Source organism: Anopheles funestus, chromosome X (genome assembly GCF_943734845.2).
Source record: "Anopheles funestus chromosome X, idAnoFuneDA-416_04, whole genome shotgun sequence".
NCBI classification, from domain to species: Eukaryota; Metazoa; Arthropoda; class Insecta; order Diptera; family Culicidae; genus Anopheles; species Anopheles funestus.
The window spans coordinates 7713766-7730080 of record NC_064597.1 but is presented as its reverse complement, the minus strand read 5'-3'; the positions used below and the strand labels follow the sequence as shown (position 1 = coordinate 7730080).

The window sequence follows — 16315 nt, the reverse complement described above, 5'->3', positions numbered from 1 at the left end:
CTTATACACTATGTACGGTATACAAACAGACGCGCGCTGCCTGTACATGTGTGTGTGCGCTTGCGCGAGTGTGTGTGTGTGTGTGTTGATTTATATTATAATTGGATAATCTATGCGGCATCAGCAAAATGAAGCAGTGCTCTTAATCACATTTTACATTGATTTTCATTATTCTTAAAATTGCATTATTCGTTTCTGTTTTCGCATTTGCTTTTGCCCAGTGAAATAGTTATGTAATGTAATCGGTATTTCTTTTTTTTTCTTAATTTTTGGTTTCTATTAAATTTATTCTTTCTCAAGCTCACTTACAAAGTCGTTTTGTTGTGATGAAAGAAATTTGTTTAATTGATCCGAAATGATAATTTTTTCAGTACATGGTTTTAGTTGTTGTTTTCTTGTTTCGTTTTTTTTTTGCTTGTTGCATTTCGCTTAGCCACCTTGCACTTGGTTTGTAAAACCGTGTATTGCTGTTTTGTATAATATTTGTTTTGTTTTTTGTTTTGTTTCTTCTTCCTATCACCTTGCTATAGATATTTGCGTATCTCTACATACCGTGCATATATAATGCTAACACACATCCATACACACGCACGCGCAGACACACACACCAACAGGGTTTATTTTAAATTATGCAACCGATTCCAACCGATCAGCATAGGGTTCTGTTGTCGTTAATTTTCGATTATAAATAAATAAACCGATTCCGTTTTCTACATGCAATCCAAAACGCGCAATATGTTTAAAGGGAAACAAAAAAGTAATGATAATAATTATATTATTTTAAAGCATAATATTTATGACAATAATCGTACTATTTTCATCAACGTCACGTAGTTTTTCAGTTGATATTGTAGAAAGTAGGAGTAGCGGTAGTAGTAGTGGAAGTGGTATTGGTTGTTTTTTCTCTCTCTCACTATTATACTTCATTATCCTTTTCGCTATGATATATAAGAGTAACAAAAAATTGGTTTTCCTAATAATGCCCCTAGATATTTAAAAAAAATTGAAGCAAATGAAAGTCATTTCATTTGTGTTTAGCGCAAACCGATTTAGTAACTTCATCCAGAAAAGTAACGCAATGGTGGTGGAGATGGTAACGGTCAAATCCCATCCGGGTTCCAAACCCCCTCCCCCCCGGGGAACTATTATGGTTATAGCAAACTATCTACTGTCCCAGGGATGAGCAACCTTTTAGAGCCCTTTTTGGGCCACATTCAAAATCAAAGGATGCATTGATATATTAATGAGATGTAGTAAAATTTTATCCAGTCTCTTTCGAACTGAACGCGCATTGTTGGATTCTTGAAAATTAAAATTAGGATTTAAAACCTTTTTTTTTCTTATTTTTGAATGTTGTATTAACCGGGTATGTTTTGCACTTTTCATTCTTAATTTGGTATAATGGAGCTATTACCATGAAATTTTAAAACTAGTGCCCCAGGTTGCACATGCCTGATTTAATCTATTATTTCTTTTTAATTAATTCTCCTTCCCAAAAAAATCTAAAACAAACAATCTAGAAAACGTACAAAGAAAATATTGCAATTATTTTTTTTTCCGGGCCGCTTTTTTGTTGTTACGAATAACGTGAAATTTAGGGAAAAACGTAGGGGATTTTTTGTTGTTGTTGTTGTACGTTATAAAAATGTAACGCAATGTAACGCGTTAAAGAAATCTTCGCTTCCGTGCGTGGTTTTGCATTAAACAATATGTAAGAGTGTATGGATGCATTAAACATGTTGTATCCGTACAGTTTAAAAATATGCAATTTCATTCGTTTAAAATCCTATTTCGCTATACTTGCTATGCTCCACTACAACTACGCTACATCACCACTACCGTTCCGCCTTCCCGTATGTACGTGCAATGCCGCAATTATGTTATGAATGATTTAGGAATTGATCGGTAAATTTAATCGATTAATTTTTAATTTAACTCATCACTAAACAACTAAGATTTGCCAAACTTATTACAATTACGTTACGTTTTCCAACAATCACTTATATATTGCATCTATAGATAGCTCCTTCCTTGTTTTTTTTGTTGCTATATATGAAAGAAACAAACACTATACAACATTTACGCATTCATCGCCTTGCTACCTTTCTACCTTTCATCCGAACACGGATTAACCGATTTCTTTACTGTTCTGTTCGCATGTAAAGTAATGATAGGCGTTACTGTGATAGTTTGTCGTATTGCTTGCTACATTTACTTCTTTGCTTATTTAAAAAAAAAGTATTCATGAATGTCAAAGCAGGGAAGGAAAACTAACGATAACGGGATGTATAAATTAATATTAATTGATTGCTCTGCGGGCGGGGGGGGGGGGGGTTGTGTAAATGCCTAATTAAATCATTTTCATTAATTTTGTTTGACTATTTTTTTTGTCTATAATTTAAAGCTTTTTCCTATTTTTGCAGTACCTGCCTTGCCAAACAATTCATTTCTGTAATCCGTTTTTATTTTCGATCTTCTCCTAGCGACGTATTTGAACGGTGTGCACAGTGATGGTTGCGTATGAATAATATATGCAAAGGAAGAAAAAAAAACATCCCGCTAATCGATTTGATAAACTATTCTGTTTGCAAAAAAAAAACGTAAACAAATCGAAAAATAAACTTGACGAAATCTTTAACCACGCCCCGGTGTGCGCACAATGCGGGCCACTTCCTATGAATAAGCTTGTGTGATTTTTCACGTACTTCGTAATCGCGTTATTGAACCGATATAAGTGGAATAGAATTATGTACAATATATAAATATACATTTATATATAACACTATCAGATAACTTGTCTTACTAAAACAAAAAAATATATATAGAAATTCTCCACCATAATTATGCCCACAAAAAGGATATAAACGCCTCCTCCCTTCCCCACCTCGTGATGTTGGGAAAGGCAATGTTTTGAAAGCACACTAGCATCGAAAAATCTTTACCATGATCGAAGCATCATATTAAAAAACATATGTTTTACTCACAAACAACAGAGAGAAGAAAAAAATCAGCATACATGCTTAAAAATAAAACTTTTACCACATACAATGCACGGTTAATTAACAAAAAAGTTAAGAAGAAGAAAAAATAGTTTCCGTGGAATAATCGCAACAAGCCGGAAATGTATGCTGGACAGAAAATGTTTAACCACAAAAATTTAACATGAAGATAAAGATAAATCAAATCCCAACCCTCAACCAAGGTATCCTAACATCCCTCTACATCCACTTCACGTGCCGCTTACTCACGGTGTTAATTGCGATTTCCGTTTCGTGCCTCGCAATGGGAGCGAATGATTATTGTATCACACGTCATGCTTGTCGAACCCTGCGAATCATTCGCGACACAGCGTCGAAGCGTTTCGTTCGTTAACTCGTTATTTGGCGTAACGCTCTGCTGCCAACCACATTACATTGGTATTGGTAGATTTTATATACCGCGTAGGACGGGTAGTAGTCGTCCTGTGCAGAAGGACCTTCTGCATAACCTGGTTGTGTCTCGGCACTGTGGGAACACCTTCCTCTCTTTTCCTCTATTCGTTCGTTACGCTTTGCTACTCCTTTGCCTAGTGTGTGTGTGTGTTTTTTTTTCTTTTTCCTTACGGTTGATTCGTTTTGTTGCTTTTTTTTGTAATTGTTTTTCCAATCAGCTATAATCTTTGCTATAATTAGTCAGCACAACTTCCCCTTTTTATTGGAAAGGATGTGTTAAGTATCGTCACTTATACTACAACGCACAACAATGACACACACACACACATACATATTCACGCATGATGGAGGTACGGTGTGTGGCAATGGAATTAATCAGGCAAATTGGTAGGCCTGGCACTACGACTGTAGGATGATGACGATACCGATGGTGTTGCTGGTGGTTGAGGTGTTGGCGATAACAGCGACGCACGACTATTGATCCGGTGCCGGCTTTAGCTCCTTGATCTGTTTGATCAGGTAAGCCTTCTCGTCGTTAAACTGTTCGTCCTCCGAACGGTCGGTGTGGAATCGGGTCAGGAAATCGACCAGCTTTTCCTGGTTGCGCAACAGTATATCCAGGATCGGTTTCGGTTTGTTTGGATTCGCGACAAACACCTGAAATACACAAGCAATACGTTTAGAGATACTTTGTATAGATGTATGAAGTATAGCTCCTCCTTAAGCACTTCTGCTGTCGGTATTATTCATCCGGTATCTAAATTACATATCGCTGTCTCCATAAGAAACTGAGGCCTGGATTCGAAGATTCGAAGAACTGAAGGCCTGAGGCGATGGAGTCGAAGGCAAGTTTAAGCTCAGTCTATTTTAATTGGTGATCTTCATGCTTTTTTTCGAAGCATCCTAGATAAGACTTCAATGATAAGTTCCTTGTCTGCTGTCGTCGTCTTAACGACCTGTTCCAGGTATTTCCTGAACTCTATTCCTGAAGTCTATTTTAATTGATGATCTTTATGCTTTCTTCCGAAGCATCCTAGATATGACTTCAATGATAAGTTCCTTGTCTGCTGTCGTCGACCTGCTCCAGGTCTTTCCTGAACTCCATTTCTTGAACTCCTACGTTCTCCATTTCTAATCTGAGGTCTAGTTTTGATTCTAAACTACAAAAAAATATCTTCATACCTTGAATACGTGGAACGCCTCAAACTGTATGTTGCGCGACTTCTCCTTGAGCATGTTCATCATCAGTTTCAAGTTGTCTGGATTGGAGATATACTTTGTCATAACCTGCAGAGTTCAATATCAGTGAGTAAAAGAAGCAAGATAACCCGTTATGGCAAATGTGTGCACTTATGCTCCATTTACATACCGTGAAGTTGTGTCGATCGAGCAACAGCTCACCGAGCAGCTTAAGGCTCTGCCGCCTCGTCACGTAATTTTCCGAGTTGAGCAGATGTTCGTAATGGTTAAACACCTTGTCGTAGTTCTGCTCGAGAAATTCGGCACACAGGATCTTGTGGCGGGTGAGCAGCTCTTTGAACGTGGAAAATGCATCGGACGCTATATCGAACGTGGACACCTCGACGTAGCGAAAGAAGTTGAAAAACTCGTCCGAGTGGAGCATTATTTTCGCGAGCGCCTCGTAACGGGCACACTCCCGCAACATTGTGCCACAGTTGAGTGCGATCTCCTGATGCTCGTAGCTAGAAATGTGAAGAAACGATGAGCGGTCAATGGAAGGAAGTGTATTGTGACAGGAGCAATTCGGGTTCCTTACCCGGCCATTAGCGTGAACAAAATCTCGGGCTTTGTGCAGATGTATTCCACCGTCGGTGAGCGTGTACCGATCTGTCGTCTGAGCACATTGTTGAAGATCTGCGCCACGTCCTTTTTACCCTCGAAGTCGATGCGGTTTAGATTCTGTGTTGGGGAGGAGGAAACGTTTCAGTTACCCTAGAGTATTGTTTGCTTTGCCAATTCAACCGTCGGTTCTTACCTGTATGAGAAGTAGCAACAGATTGGTGCTGTACAGCTCGTGGGCCAACTGGGAAACAACGATTTCCGTTTGCGGTTCGGCGTCGGAAGTTCCATAGAGCATGTTTTTGATCAATACCTGAAAATGGAAAGCAAAAATGGAAATGCGTTATTGTCACAAGCCACTCTCGATGTTATTCCCTAACGGTCACTGTTGACATATGCATTATGGAATAGTGATCAAATAACAGGAAATACCTTGGAACCTAGTAACCTGAACTATTAACAAACACGTTCTACTCATTTCAACTGCAAAGAGAAGCAACTCTTTCAATATTTTTTTTTGCATTGCAACTCCAAGAACTCTTAAATGTATATTAACGATATAGAGTGGAATGCCGATTATCCGGGTACCTTTTATTCGGCTGTTCCATTATCCGTGCAGCTCGGAAATGACAGTTAAAAAAGTAAACTGACATATTAACTACAATACCCAAGCTATAAGCTCCAACAAGAGCTCTTAAATGTATATTAACGATGTAGAGTGGAGCGCCGATTATCCGGGAACTCTTTATCCATCTGTTCCATTATCCGTGCATCTCGGAAATGACAGTTCCAAAAGCGAACTGACATATTAACTACAAAACCCAAGCTACAAGCTCCAACAAGAGCTCTTAAATGAATATTAACGATATAGAGTAGAATGTCGATTATCCGGGTACCTTTTATTCGGCTGTCCCATTATCCGTACAGCTCGAAAATTCTACACTTCAAAAACCAATGATAGCAAGAAATAAAAGCCTCAATAGGCAAACACTAATATTTATAAATAAAAAGAATTGTCCCCTATTATCCGTGATATTCGCTTATCCAGGCAAGTGCTCGGTCACGGTGAGCACGGATAATCGGAGTTTCACTGTAACTATAATTTATATTATAATTCTAAAATATAACGTGCGTTAGACCGCGTTACATTCTTATGGCTAGAAGGAATTAAATAGACCGTTACTGAATGTCGATATGCGAAGGTTACTGCGTATGATGGAATCTATCCGCAGTGATCTAAATGCGGAATAGAGTACGAACGTCTGCTATTGAGATGGTACGCAAAAATTTTATCATTTAAATCCATTTATTTCCTTCCTTAGCGCTTATAGTTGCGCTTATGGCCCTAACCTAACAGGTCATGCGTCATTGATTTGCTTAAGCCTTCGCACCAAACGACGCAGTTGTTTGTTAGTCAGTGCGAAAGGCCTCCAGCGAAGATTAAGCTAACCTACAACATATTTATCGCCCTCGAGGGGCAGGAGCAAGAATGTTGCCTCGATGGCTTACGGTTTTAAACGGTAAAGGATTCTTATTTCCCTGATTTAACAATGCACACAATCCGTATCAGTGTCTGTAAAAGATGATTTGCTGCAGTCATTGCATTCCCTAGATTGTGGTGCTTCGGAGAGATAGCATTTCAGCAGATCAGCTGCGTTTACCCATCAACAAAACTACTTTCCTCGTACTCCAGGTTGCGTTTTCGTTTTTGGAGAAAGGAATGGAAACAACCAAACAATAATCTGACACCGACCAGCGAACCAGGCCTTCCAGGTAAATATACCGGAGAGTCCGATACAAACTCCAACACTGATAACTACAATATTGCTTCGCTCGGCAAAATAGAAGCAAAGCAAAGCAAGTGTTTTGCGTATCATATGCGCACACGCCAACAATACCATGATTCATACGGGTGCAGTACGCGGGCTGCAACCGGGCTGAAATATTACCACAAGTGTTTATGTTTCGCATACGGAAGCTGCATCGGTGCAACAGCGAACTTCAGTTTTTCACACTTGTATCCACCGTTAATGTGTGCGTCAACAGAAATATTTCTACATATGACTAAACGAGCACAATTTCAATTTTTTTTCCTACCTAGTAGAACTAGAATTTTACTGATCTAGTTGGGAAAATAAATAATATAAAGTAATTATAAATTAAAAAAAATCATTCAAATTTGAGATTAAGCGAATTGCTTTGAGATTAAGCGATTTCAGATAAGAAATGAACATACAGAATGAACCAGGTTCATTCATTAATTAAGTGGGAATTCATTTTTTTTGTTCGTAAACAACTATTGGAGACTTCAACTAGGGTATATAGATGGAAGTGATGGTGATCTTGTACGACAGGATCGGTATCAATTCCCATCCGGATCTCCATCCTCAGATACACAGAAGACATTTTCCAGGTACGGATGAATTATGGCAAGCAAAAAAACGGATCTCCTGAAGATGTGGTGCCATAAAAAAAATAAAAAAATAGGACAATTTTCAACAAAAAAAAATCTCTTACACAGAAAATGACATCATACAAGCGCACTTCAAACGTGACTTTTTCGAGCACAAATGATCAAATCGGACCGATGAATTCCTTGGTGTAAAACTTCGATTTTTATTACCATTACATGATATATGCGTTTCCATCAAGTTTCCGAACGGATCGTTCACAATGGTGATACAAACGTAACGCGCGTATTGCAAACCCAAAGGAATGCAAAAACCAAAAAAAAAACAAAAAAAAGCCTATTAAAACTTAAGCTACCCTCGTGTCTCGTCTAACTGGGGCTGGGGCGTTTTATTTACGACGACAAGCCCGAGGTCAAAATTCTTTTCCGTTTTTTCAGCGATCGGCGCGAAAGTGCGTACCACCGCCCAGAAGAGAGAGAGAGCCACAAGTGAGTCACAAGGCGGTGCGCGCAGCCGTGCTTGCGCGCGTAACGTAGCAGACACACACGCGGTAAAAATAACCAAAAAAACCCCCATCCTCCCATTTACTGCAAAACTTCCTCTCCTTTCCGCGCGATGCTTATTCGCTTTTCGGGGGGGGGTCCTAAAGGGATTGGAGCCAAAGAAGCTCTCCGGGTGGAAGTAGCTTTAGACGCGCGTCGTCCAACACATAAACGGGCTACGCATATTGGTGGCGCATATAACATGTAAACCCGTTTGCAAAACGGGCGTTCTCGCTTCCCTTCCTCCCCCCTCCCACCCGGCGATGACGCTTGGTTCTTTCTTCTGCCGTAGCAGAATGCAGAAAAGCCCTGGCGTCAATCGTAAGACGCCGAAGCGATGACTCATCGAGACGATCGATGGAGTATCGATATGGTGTGCGATGGTTTTCTTGACAAAGGATTCAACTCACAACAAGTTTTGGAGGAATTTATTAAAAAAAAATATTTTATACATTTAACTCTTCATTTTTGATTATTATTAAAAAAAAAAATAAAAATATAAACCACAATGCTTGAACAAGATAAATGATTATCTTATCAAAGTTGCACCAAAAAAAAACAAAAGCGTGAAGAAAAGGTAACAAAAAATATGAAAAGAGAGATAGAGAGAGAAACCGGTGAAATCTTCGTAAAGCCAGGCACGTGTGGGTACTGATATACCGGGTAAAAGTAAGTATCTAGTCCGGAACCGAAGAATCATAGTAACAAAAAAGACGAAACAAATGAAAACCAAGGTATATATCGTATGATTTGATTTTTCCAAAAAAAAAACTCCCTCGACTATTACAAGTTACTTACAAAATTACAAACAAAAGATTCACCAATAATTTAGACAACTCTCGTCAACTTGAGAAATTTTCCTTTTTTTGGGATTTTTGGGAAATAAAAAATATCTCCGAAATAGCAATAAAGATTGAAGAGATAAAATATTAGACATTAGAATTCCTCATGTCTAACCAAAGCTCGTTCACAGCTAAAGTTATCTCTTTTGCTTCATCACCCGGTAGAAACTTACCAAATTCTTACTGACATCTTCCTGTGCCTTTTCCGCCTTTTTATCACCGCGCTCCAGCGAGTTTACCGCCTCCTTCAGAGCCTTCACCAGCTCCTGGGGGCTTTTCTGCGACTTCCCGAACAGTGGCATCGTTTAGGCGTGCACTGGTCTCTGGCTATGGTGTTGCGACTGAATTCTAGCCTGCCCTCTTGTAATACCGTACCCGGGGGGTGGTTTTGTCGGTGGCACTTCACTAACTGTTTTTTTTTTTCTCCCGCGGAACACTTGCGTTAACGTTAATCCGTTCCCAGAGCAAAAAAAAACAACACAAAACTGCACAGAAAGCACAAAAACACCAAACCGAACACAACACTAGCTTATTTGTTTGATAGTGAGAACCGTACGAATTGAATGCTGAAAGGGAGAAAACAGGAGATATAACAAAAACCTGGCGATTTTGGTTTATTGACGAGCAGATTTCGAGTCGAGATCACACGAGCTTTGACTTCTGGACGACTGGAAGTTATTTCGGAAGTGTGTAGTGAAGAGATGAGGTAGAGAAGACAGAAATACAGAAAGAGAGAGAGAAAGAGAGTAAGAAAGACAGCAGAAAAGCCAGTGGAACACGTAAACGAAGATGCGCGCACCGAAGCGTTCACCACGATGCACAATGCAAGAATGCACTGCCAGTCCGCTGCACTAACGTACCGAACGCACGCTTTCGAAAGTGTTCCCAGGTTCGATCAACAGCTGGTTTTGGATTTGCCAGCAAAACATGTGACAGCGCGCTGTCAGCGCTACCGGAATGCCGTGCAACAGCCGCTTGTTGCACAACATCTCTTCAAAGTGGCCAATACATCCGAGGGAATTCTCTGATGTCCAGGGAACTCTTTTTTGGGCAGAAAGTAACTTTTGGGTCAAATGGTTAGAGTTGAGGGTAGAGCTGCTAGAGAGTTTAAAAATGCCAAAAAATCGGAAGAATAGCTTTGTTTTTCTAACATCTGTTACTGAATTTCTTGGAGATTTTGTTGAGAAACGCCCCAATAAGACACTGTTATTGCAATCGTGTGAAATTTATTGCACGCAACAAGTCTTTTCTCCATTCGGGGGCATTTTGACCACACCACAAGTAATGGGTTCTTATCTAATCTGGATCTATTGCCAAAAACCCTTCATACGTCCCAACTCCACACGAGTATAGGAACTGACTATCCGGATGTTTGCTACGCAGTGGAATCGTGGATCCACTCCAACTTCGCGTGTGAAAAATTGATTCCGACTCTGACTAAAAATCAAAATTGACTCTAGCAGGTCCGGTCGACTCCGAGTTCAATCGAGTCGGAATTACTGATGTGTAATCCGGAGTGGAATCGTGTCCACTCCGAGTCCGCGTATGAAATGCCAAAATTGACTCCGACGAGTCCGGGCAAGTCCGATTGATTCCGGATGAGTCATTCCGACTCCGACTCCAGATGGTGGCGGAGTCGGACCGATCCCAAATTTATAATTTACCCATCACTAGTCCGGATGGGTTCGATCGATTGCGAATGAGTCCGGATGAGTTCGTTCGAGTCCGGATTGGTTCGATCGATTCCGGATGAGTTCGGATGGGTCCAGATGAGTTCGGTCGACTCCGAGTTGAATCGAGTCCGGATGAGTCCGGAAGAGTGCGTATGGGTCCGATCGATTCCAGATGAGTCATTCCGACTCCGACTCCAGATGGTGATGGAGTCGGACCGATCCCAAATTTATAATTTACCCATCACTAGTCCGAATGGGTTCGATCGATTCCGGATGAATCCGGATGGGTTCGATCGATTCCGGATGAGTCCGGATGAGTTCGGATGGGTCCAAATGAGTCCGGTCGACTCCGAGTTCAATCGAGTCCGGAAGAGTGCGTATGGGTCCGATCGTTTCCGGATGAGTCATTCCGACTCCGACTCCAGATGGTGGCGGAGTCGAACCGATTCCAAATTTATAATTTATCCATCACTAGTCCGAATGAGTTCGTTCGAGTCCGGATGAGTCCGGATGGGTCCAGATGAGTCCGATTGAGCCCGATTTGATCGGACTCGACCAGAGTCGACATCAACATGAGTCGATCCAACCCCCTCCCCCCCTTCCGGCTGGCAGTGGAGTCGGAGCGATCCGGTTCCGGCAATATTTTTAATTTACCCATCACTACTACGCACAACACCAGACATCCGATTGACCATCTTCAGACCCAACCATTAGCAAAAGTTTACACAAGAAGCGATCAGTTTTGTGATCGTGATTACAGGCGATACCAAACTAATACACCAATACCTTTACTGGTGGTACATTTTACACCTTCTTATCAGCCGCGTGTGTTATGAGATGCAGTGACTTTTGTCCACAGTAGCTCGTGATCTTACGTACGCGTTTCACCTATTGCCCCCGTTTACTCACTCTGATTCTGTAAAGTGTTGCTTTATTTCTATTTTTCGCTGATAATAATCGGCATCCGGCAGCAGCACTAATATATCCCCCCATAGGCCAATATTTCCTGCGCTTTTTCGTGTAGGTGTGAAGGCGATAAGGCGTCGGGTGTGTTCCTCCTCTTCCCTCCTCCTCTCCAACAAAAAAATGACCCGCTTTTTCCCGCTGCATTCGCTTTACAAACGGGCACACTTATCGCTAGAAAGCAAGTGGTGACTAATAATTTGCTGTAAGCTGAATTTTCATTCGTAAAGCTTTCAGAACGAGCAATAATTTGCAAAAAGCGAAAAAAGGAAGAAAAAGAAGAAGTACATAGTTGCACGTAACACTCGTGTGTATGGTGTACAGGAATTAAGATGTAATACAGGGTTTTTCAAATGATTTTTAATACAAAAGAAATTTAATCATATCATTAGGCAAAATACAAATACAGCAAACGATTTTTTTTGTATTTTATTATTCACCAATATTCACAAATATATTGGAAAAAAAATATCCCCCCCCCCCAACCTCAACTCCCAAGACCAACCAATAGTTTGACACCACTGGTTGGAATTGCATCGATCGATCCTGCAACCGATATAGGAAAGGAAGTGAACAATCTCTACGAAAGATAGAGCAAAATTGGGGCTACTCTGGTTGGTTGATTGGGCCGCAACGTTTCCGATTCGCATCACCGCCCAAAAAACCTAGCCGGAAGTAAGCCACAAGTGCCGGCACACACACACACACACACTGCCCGATTTCTCTTGCCGAGAGACTAATCGTTTTCTTTTCTTTTTTCCTTTCAGTTTTGGATGGACACCATCACCCCCCCAGGGGGTGGGGTGGGGATGCCAGTGGTCGGAGCCAACTCAGGTCAGATCGAACCATCGCACCACTAACCATTTTCTTTTTTTCCCCCTCCCCCCGGTTTATCGAATCGTCCCTAATTCCTCGGTAACCATTTTGTGGTTGAACTGGTTGAAGGTTAAAAGAACGGAGCGCAACCACTGATCGTTCTGCGCAGCGGCGCTTTCCTGCTTTACCCCCTTTTCCCACGCATCCTCTCCTCCTCCTACCTTTTTGGACGATCGTATCACATCAAATGTACCTAACACTTACAGACGTACATTACTTGGCACTCGACGTCACAATGCACGACACCCCATCGATGACGTCAGGGGAAAGTATCACGAAAATGTGTGCCAGAGCTATTAAAACGCTACTGGTAATTGTTGATTTAATGATGGTAATGGGTAAAGGCACCTCCTTTACAGTAACATCTTCCCCCTCTTTCTCTCCCCCACCCCCCTCCTCCACCCACTTTTCCTTCTTTCCCTCCATCGCAATCGGTGTCCACGTGGTTGGGATGCGATGTTGGCTCGCTTGCAGCAATTGAGTAGAGTGATTTTCAACTGCCTTGCAAAAGAGAGAATTTCCTAACATTCGCGCATATAAATTAATAGTCAGACAAGGCAAAGAATGATTCTATTTATGATAGCTTGTGTGTGTGTGTCGCTTAGTTGTAGCCGTTAATATCCGTATTACGATATTTTTGTCCTACCCGGTTTGGGTTTATTTTTTCGATAAGCTCACCAAAATTGGCACGCTCCGTTGGACCTTTTACTGAGGATAATGGCAAATGGTAAGTATTTTGAGTAAATGTTTTATGTCACAACAAGGCAGTTGAAATCTAAAGTTGAACTTTCCATTACGTACTGTTTTGCACAATTGTGCAATAACGAGCAGAAATCACACACTGTATCTAAATCGATTTATTCGTACTACTTCGAACAAATCCGTCGAACAAACAAAACAAACATAACAATTTGTTTGGAAAACCCTGTGCGTGGGATAACGTTCATCATCGTCGTTACGAAGCGAACGGCAGGGATCCGCAAAGGATTCCTCTCACTATCTCTTTCTATATATATACTTAATATATTAATTTCTCTATCGTTCTCTCTCTTTCATTTTTTCTCTCTTTTACTGTTCAACTCGTTACTACGCCTTATTTCAAATAGCAACATTATGAACTGGGGAAAAAAACTATTTTAAACAATAGAGGTGTGTGAAAATGTAACTCTAACCCATAACACTTGAGCAAAAACGGATAACAGATATAACGGTTATACATATAAAGACGTTACTATTATACATATTATCATAAAATTTTAAAATTGTACAGCAAAACAATCTTCCTTGCACGGAAATCAGTTCAGTAGAGTACATATTTTGCATTTCACAATATTGTTTAAGGTATTTTTGATTGTTTTCAGACTATTCTACTCCCTTTCGCATTAAGTTTGAAATATTTATACTTCATAATGGTGATCATGATCCAGCTAACGCTCATCATTTACATTTTTACAATACAGAAAAAAAACTTTTAAAAAACCCTCCTAAGCACAGTGAGCACGAAATCCGTTTGCGACACGACAGTACCGGTATCAAATCTCATCCAGACCGTTTTCGCGTACGCAGGCGTTACTCGACGTTACAGTAGTAAAAACAAACGAATCGATCAACAACAGTATCGCTGAAGGTACTTATTATTAAAAATCATTCCATATTTGTTCCAGTGATGCTGTTTTGTCAGCGCAACAGGCAAAAAGTATATTTTTCATTTTTTAAAAAAAATTAGAAATAATTTATTTTCTGACAAAACGAAGATTAATCAAACGGCTAATCTTCCTACCTCGCCTTGTAAACACATATTATTACTATTATGATATAGCATTTACTGCCTTCGATCAAACAAACATAGCAAATTTTGATCATATGACCTGTTGTTTGTGGCTTATGCAAATCAGCTGTTCCATGTAGAACGATTGACGCAATTCAAATCGCTCGATCGTGTGAGGGAGAGGTAGGAGGGGTGGGGGAACAGGACAGATGCCATTACGGATAGGCAAGAAAGGGAGAAACAACCGGCAGGATCGAGAGAAATTGTCAAACGCCAAGTGTGTGTATGAGTGCCATCGTGTAGCCACTTGAGCATAAGGGTTTTTGGGGGAGGTGGCCGTGTGTAGGGCGAACGGCAGCTGACAGAGATATATACGGGAGCGTGGCGTTCGTCTTCCGTTCTGCTGGCCAATCTTCCTAATAACGGTTTCATTCGTGGCCTTGTTCAAGGATGGACCACAGAGCAGTAGTTTGATTGTGTGGGGAGCGGGCAGGGTGAAGCGTGATTGGGCCAGCTGTGTGTGCGCGCGCGGGACGGTTGACAAACCGCGAGAGCGAGATGGCATGCAGAAAGGGCAAATGAAGTGTTTTGCGCGAACGTGCGAAAAGGAAGCCCTTTTTTTTGTTGGTCAGTGTGATGCGATTTGATTGTGGTTTGGTTTTTTTTTTGGTTAGTTGACAAGTGTTGGTTTCGCCTTCTTTGTTTTCTTTTCCTTGTTGTTGGCACATTTGCCCTATTGCTTGCGTATTCTTTTTCGCTCGCGCGCGCGCTCTCTCTCTCTCGCGCGGCTCCGTTTTACGCCTCTCTGTCTCGCTCGGACCGGATCGGATCATAGTAGATGATTTTAACAGAATAACTTTTTCGGCAACTCAAAAACACTTGACGCAATGTTGCAAATCGAACAATGTTTTGTCTACGTGTTGTATTAAACATTTCGGATGTCATTCTTTTCTGTCACGTTTCGGGCTGTTCTCGGTCGAACTAGCCTGCAACTGTTTGGCCTATCGGTGACTTCATGACGTACCCCCGTTTTACACCGGGTAGCCTTTAGTCACGTTAAAATGTTAAACATAAATCGGACAAATCTTCACAAATGCTACCGGGCCGAAAAGTTATGTTTACGATGGTGCAATTTTGTTAATCATATTGTTGCATACACAACTGCACAAAAAAAAACCACACATCCGCCACACATTAGCCAACGTAGTGGACATTCATATACACACATACATGGATGGGCACACTACGTAACGCGGGTGCACACATATCATCGCACAAACAGCACACAAACACAATTCTATTCGGGGCCTGTTTTGCTGTCATCTTCGCTCCGAAGCACACACCCGAGGGCCACTGGTGTGGCCCTCTCACTCTTGCTGTATGCTCTATTTTTTTCAATCATTTCTACGATTGTGTCACTTTGAAACAAACTTTTCACAAAGCACACGCTAAATGATAGTGTACACACACACACACACACGGGGGGGGGGGGGACCTTTAAAAGTGTAGCAAAATGTGTTTCACTCGATGTGGTTTTTATTCACCCAGAGCTAGAAAGTGCAGCACGACATAACCCACCGCCGTTTTTAGGGACCGGATCAGGGCATCACATTCACAACACTGCGCTGTGGCTGCTTGGTTCTCGCTTATTGCACACGACCGACGAAAATAATGTCTAAAGGACGACTAGATCGACACATACACACAAGCACCTTACGTGCCCAAAGTACGTCAGCTAGAGAAGATATACTGTGGATGGGTTCGTACTTTCGAACAAGTGACTCAATGGTTGGTGCACTGTGGGCTCGAGATGTGGTCGATTTTGGGAGAAAAGAAAACCAAAAAAATCCTATTTTCATGTGAGAATCAGTACGCTCACAATTACATTTTTCCAAAAAGTGGGAAAAATGGGAATATTCTGTAAAAAAAAAAGTCTATAAAATTTTATTCCGTAATGCTCGTCCACAATTTATAATTTTAAAACGTAATTAAATGTAAAACACCATCGA

General features: G+C 41.0%; 1 protein-coding gene across 6 annotated transcripts; it reads right to left on the bottom strand.

Moving 5' to 3' along the window:
- Positions 1–336: 336 nt before the first annotated feature.
- Positions 337–16175, bottom strand: LOC125770045 (protein Mo25). Of its 6 annotated transcripts, none has more exons than XM_049439261.1 (7): positions 15802–16175; positions 9200–9592; positions 5428–5544; positions 5209–5351; positions 4801–5134; positions 4614–4718; positions 337–4088 (listed from the first exon to the last, which is right to left on the bottom strand). In XM_049439261.1, exons 2-7 carry the CDS (start codon positions 9326–9328, stop codon positions 3906–3908), a joined length of 1011 nt encoding a protein of 336 aa, XP_049295218.1. In that variant the 5' UTR covers positions 9329–9592; positions 15802–16175; the 3' UTR covers positions 337–3905. The 6 variants fall into 6 exon arrangements, with proteins under 6 accessions (XP_049295218.1, XP_049295209.1, XP_049295192.1 ...); XM_049439252.1 differs by having other exon boundaries at positions 15851–16175; XM_049439235.1 differs by having other exon boundaries at positions 15885–16175.
- Positions 16176–16315: the final 140 nt, after the last annotated feature.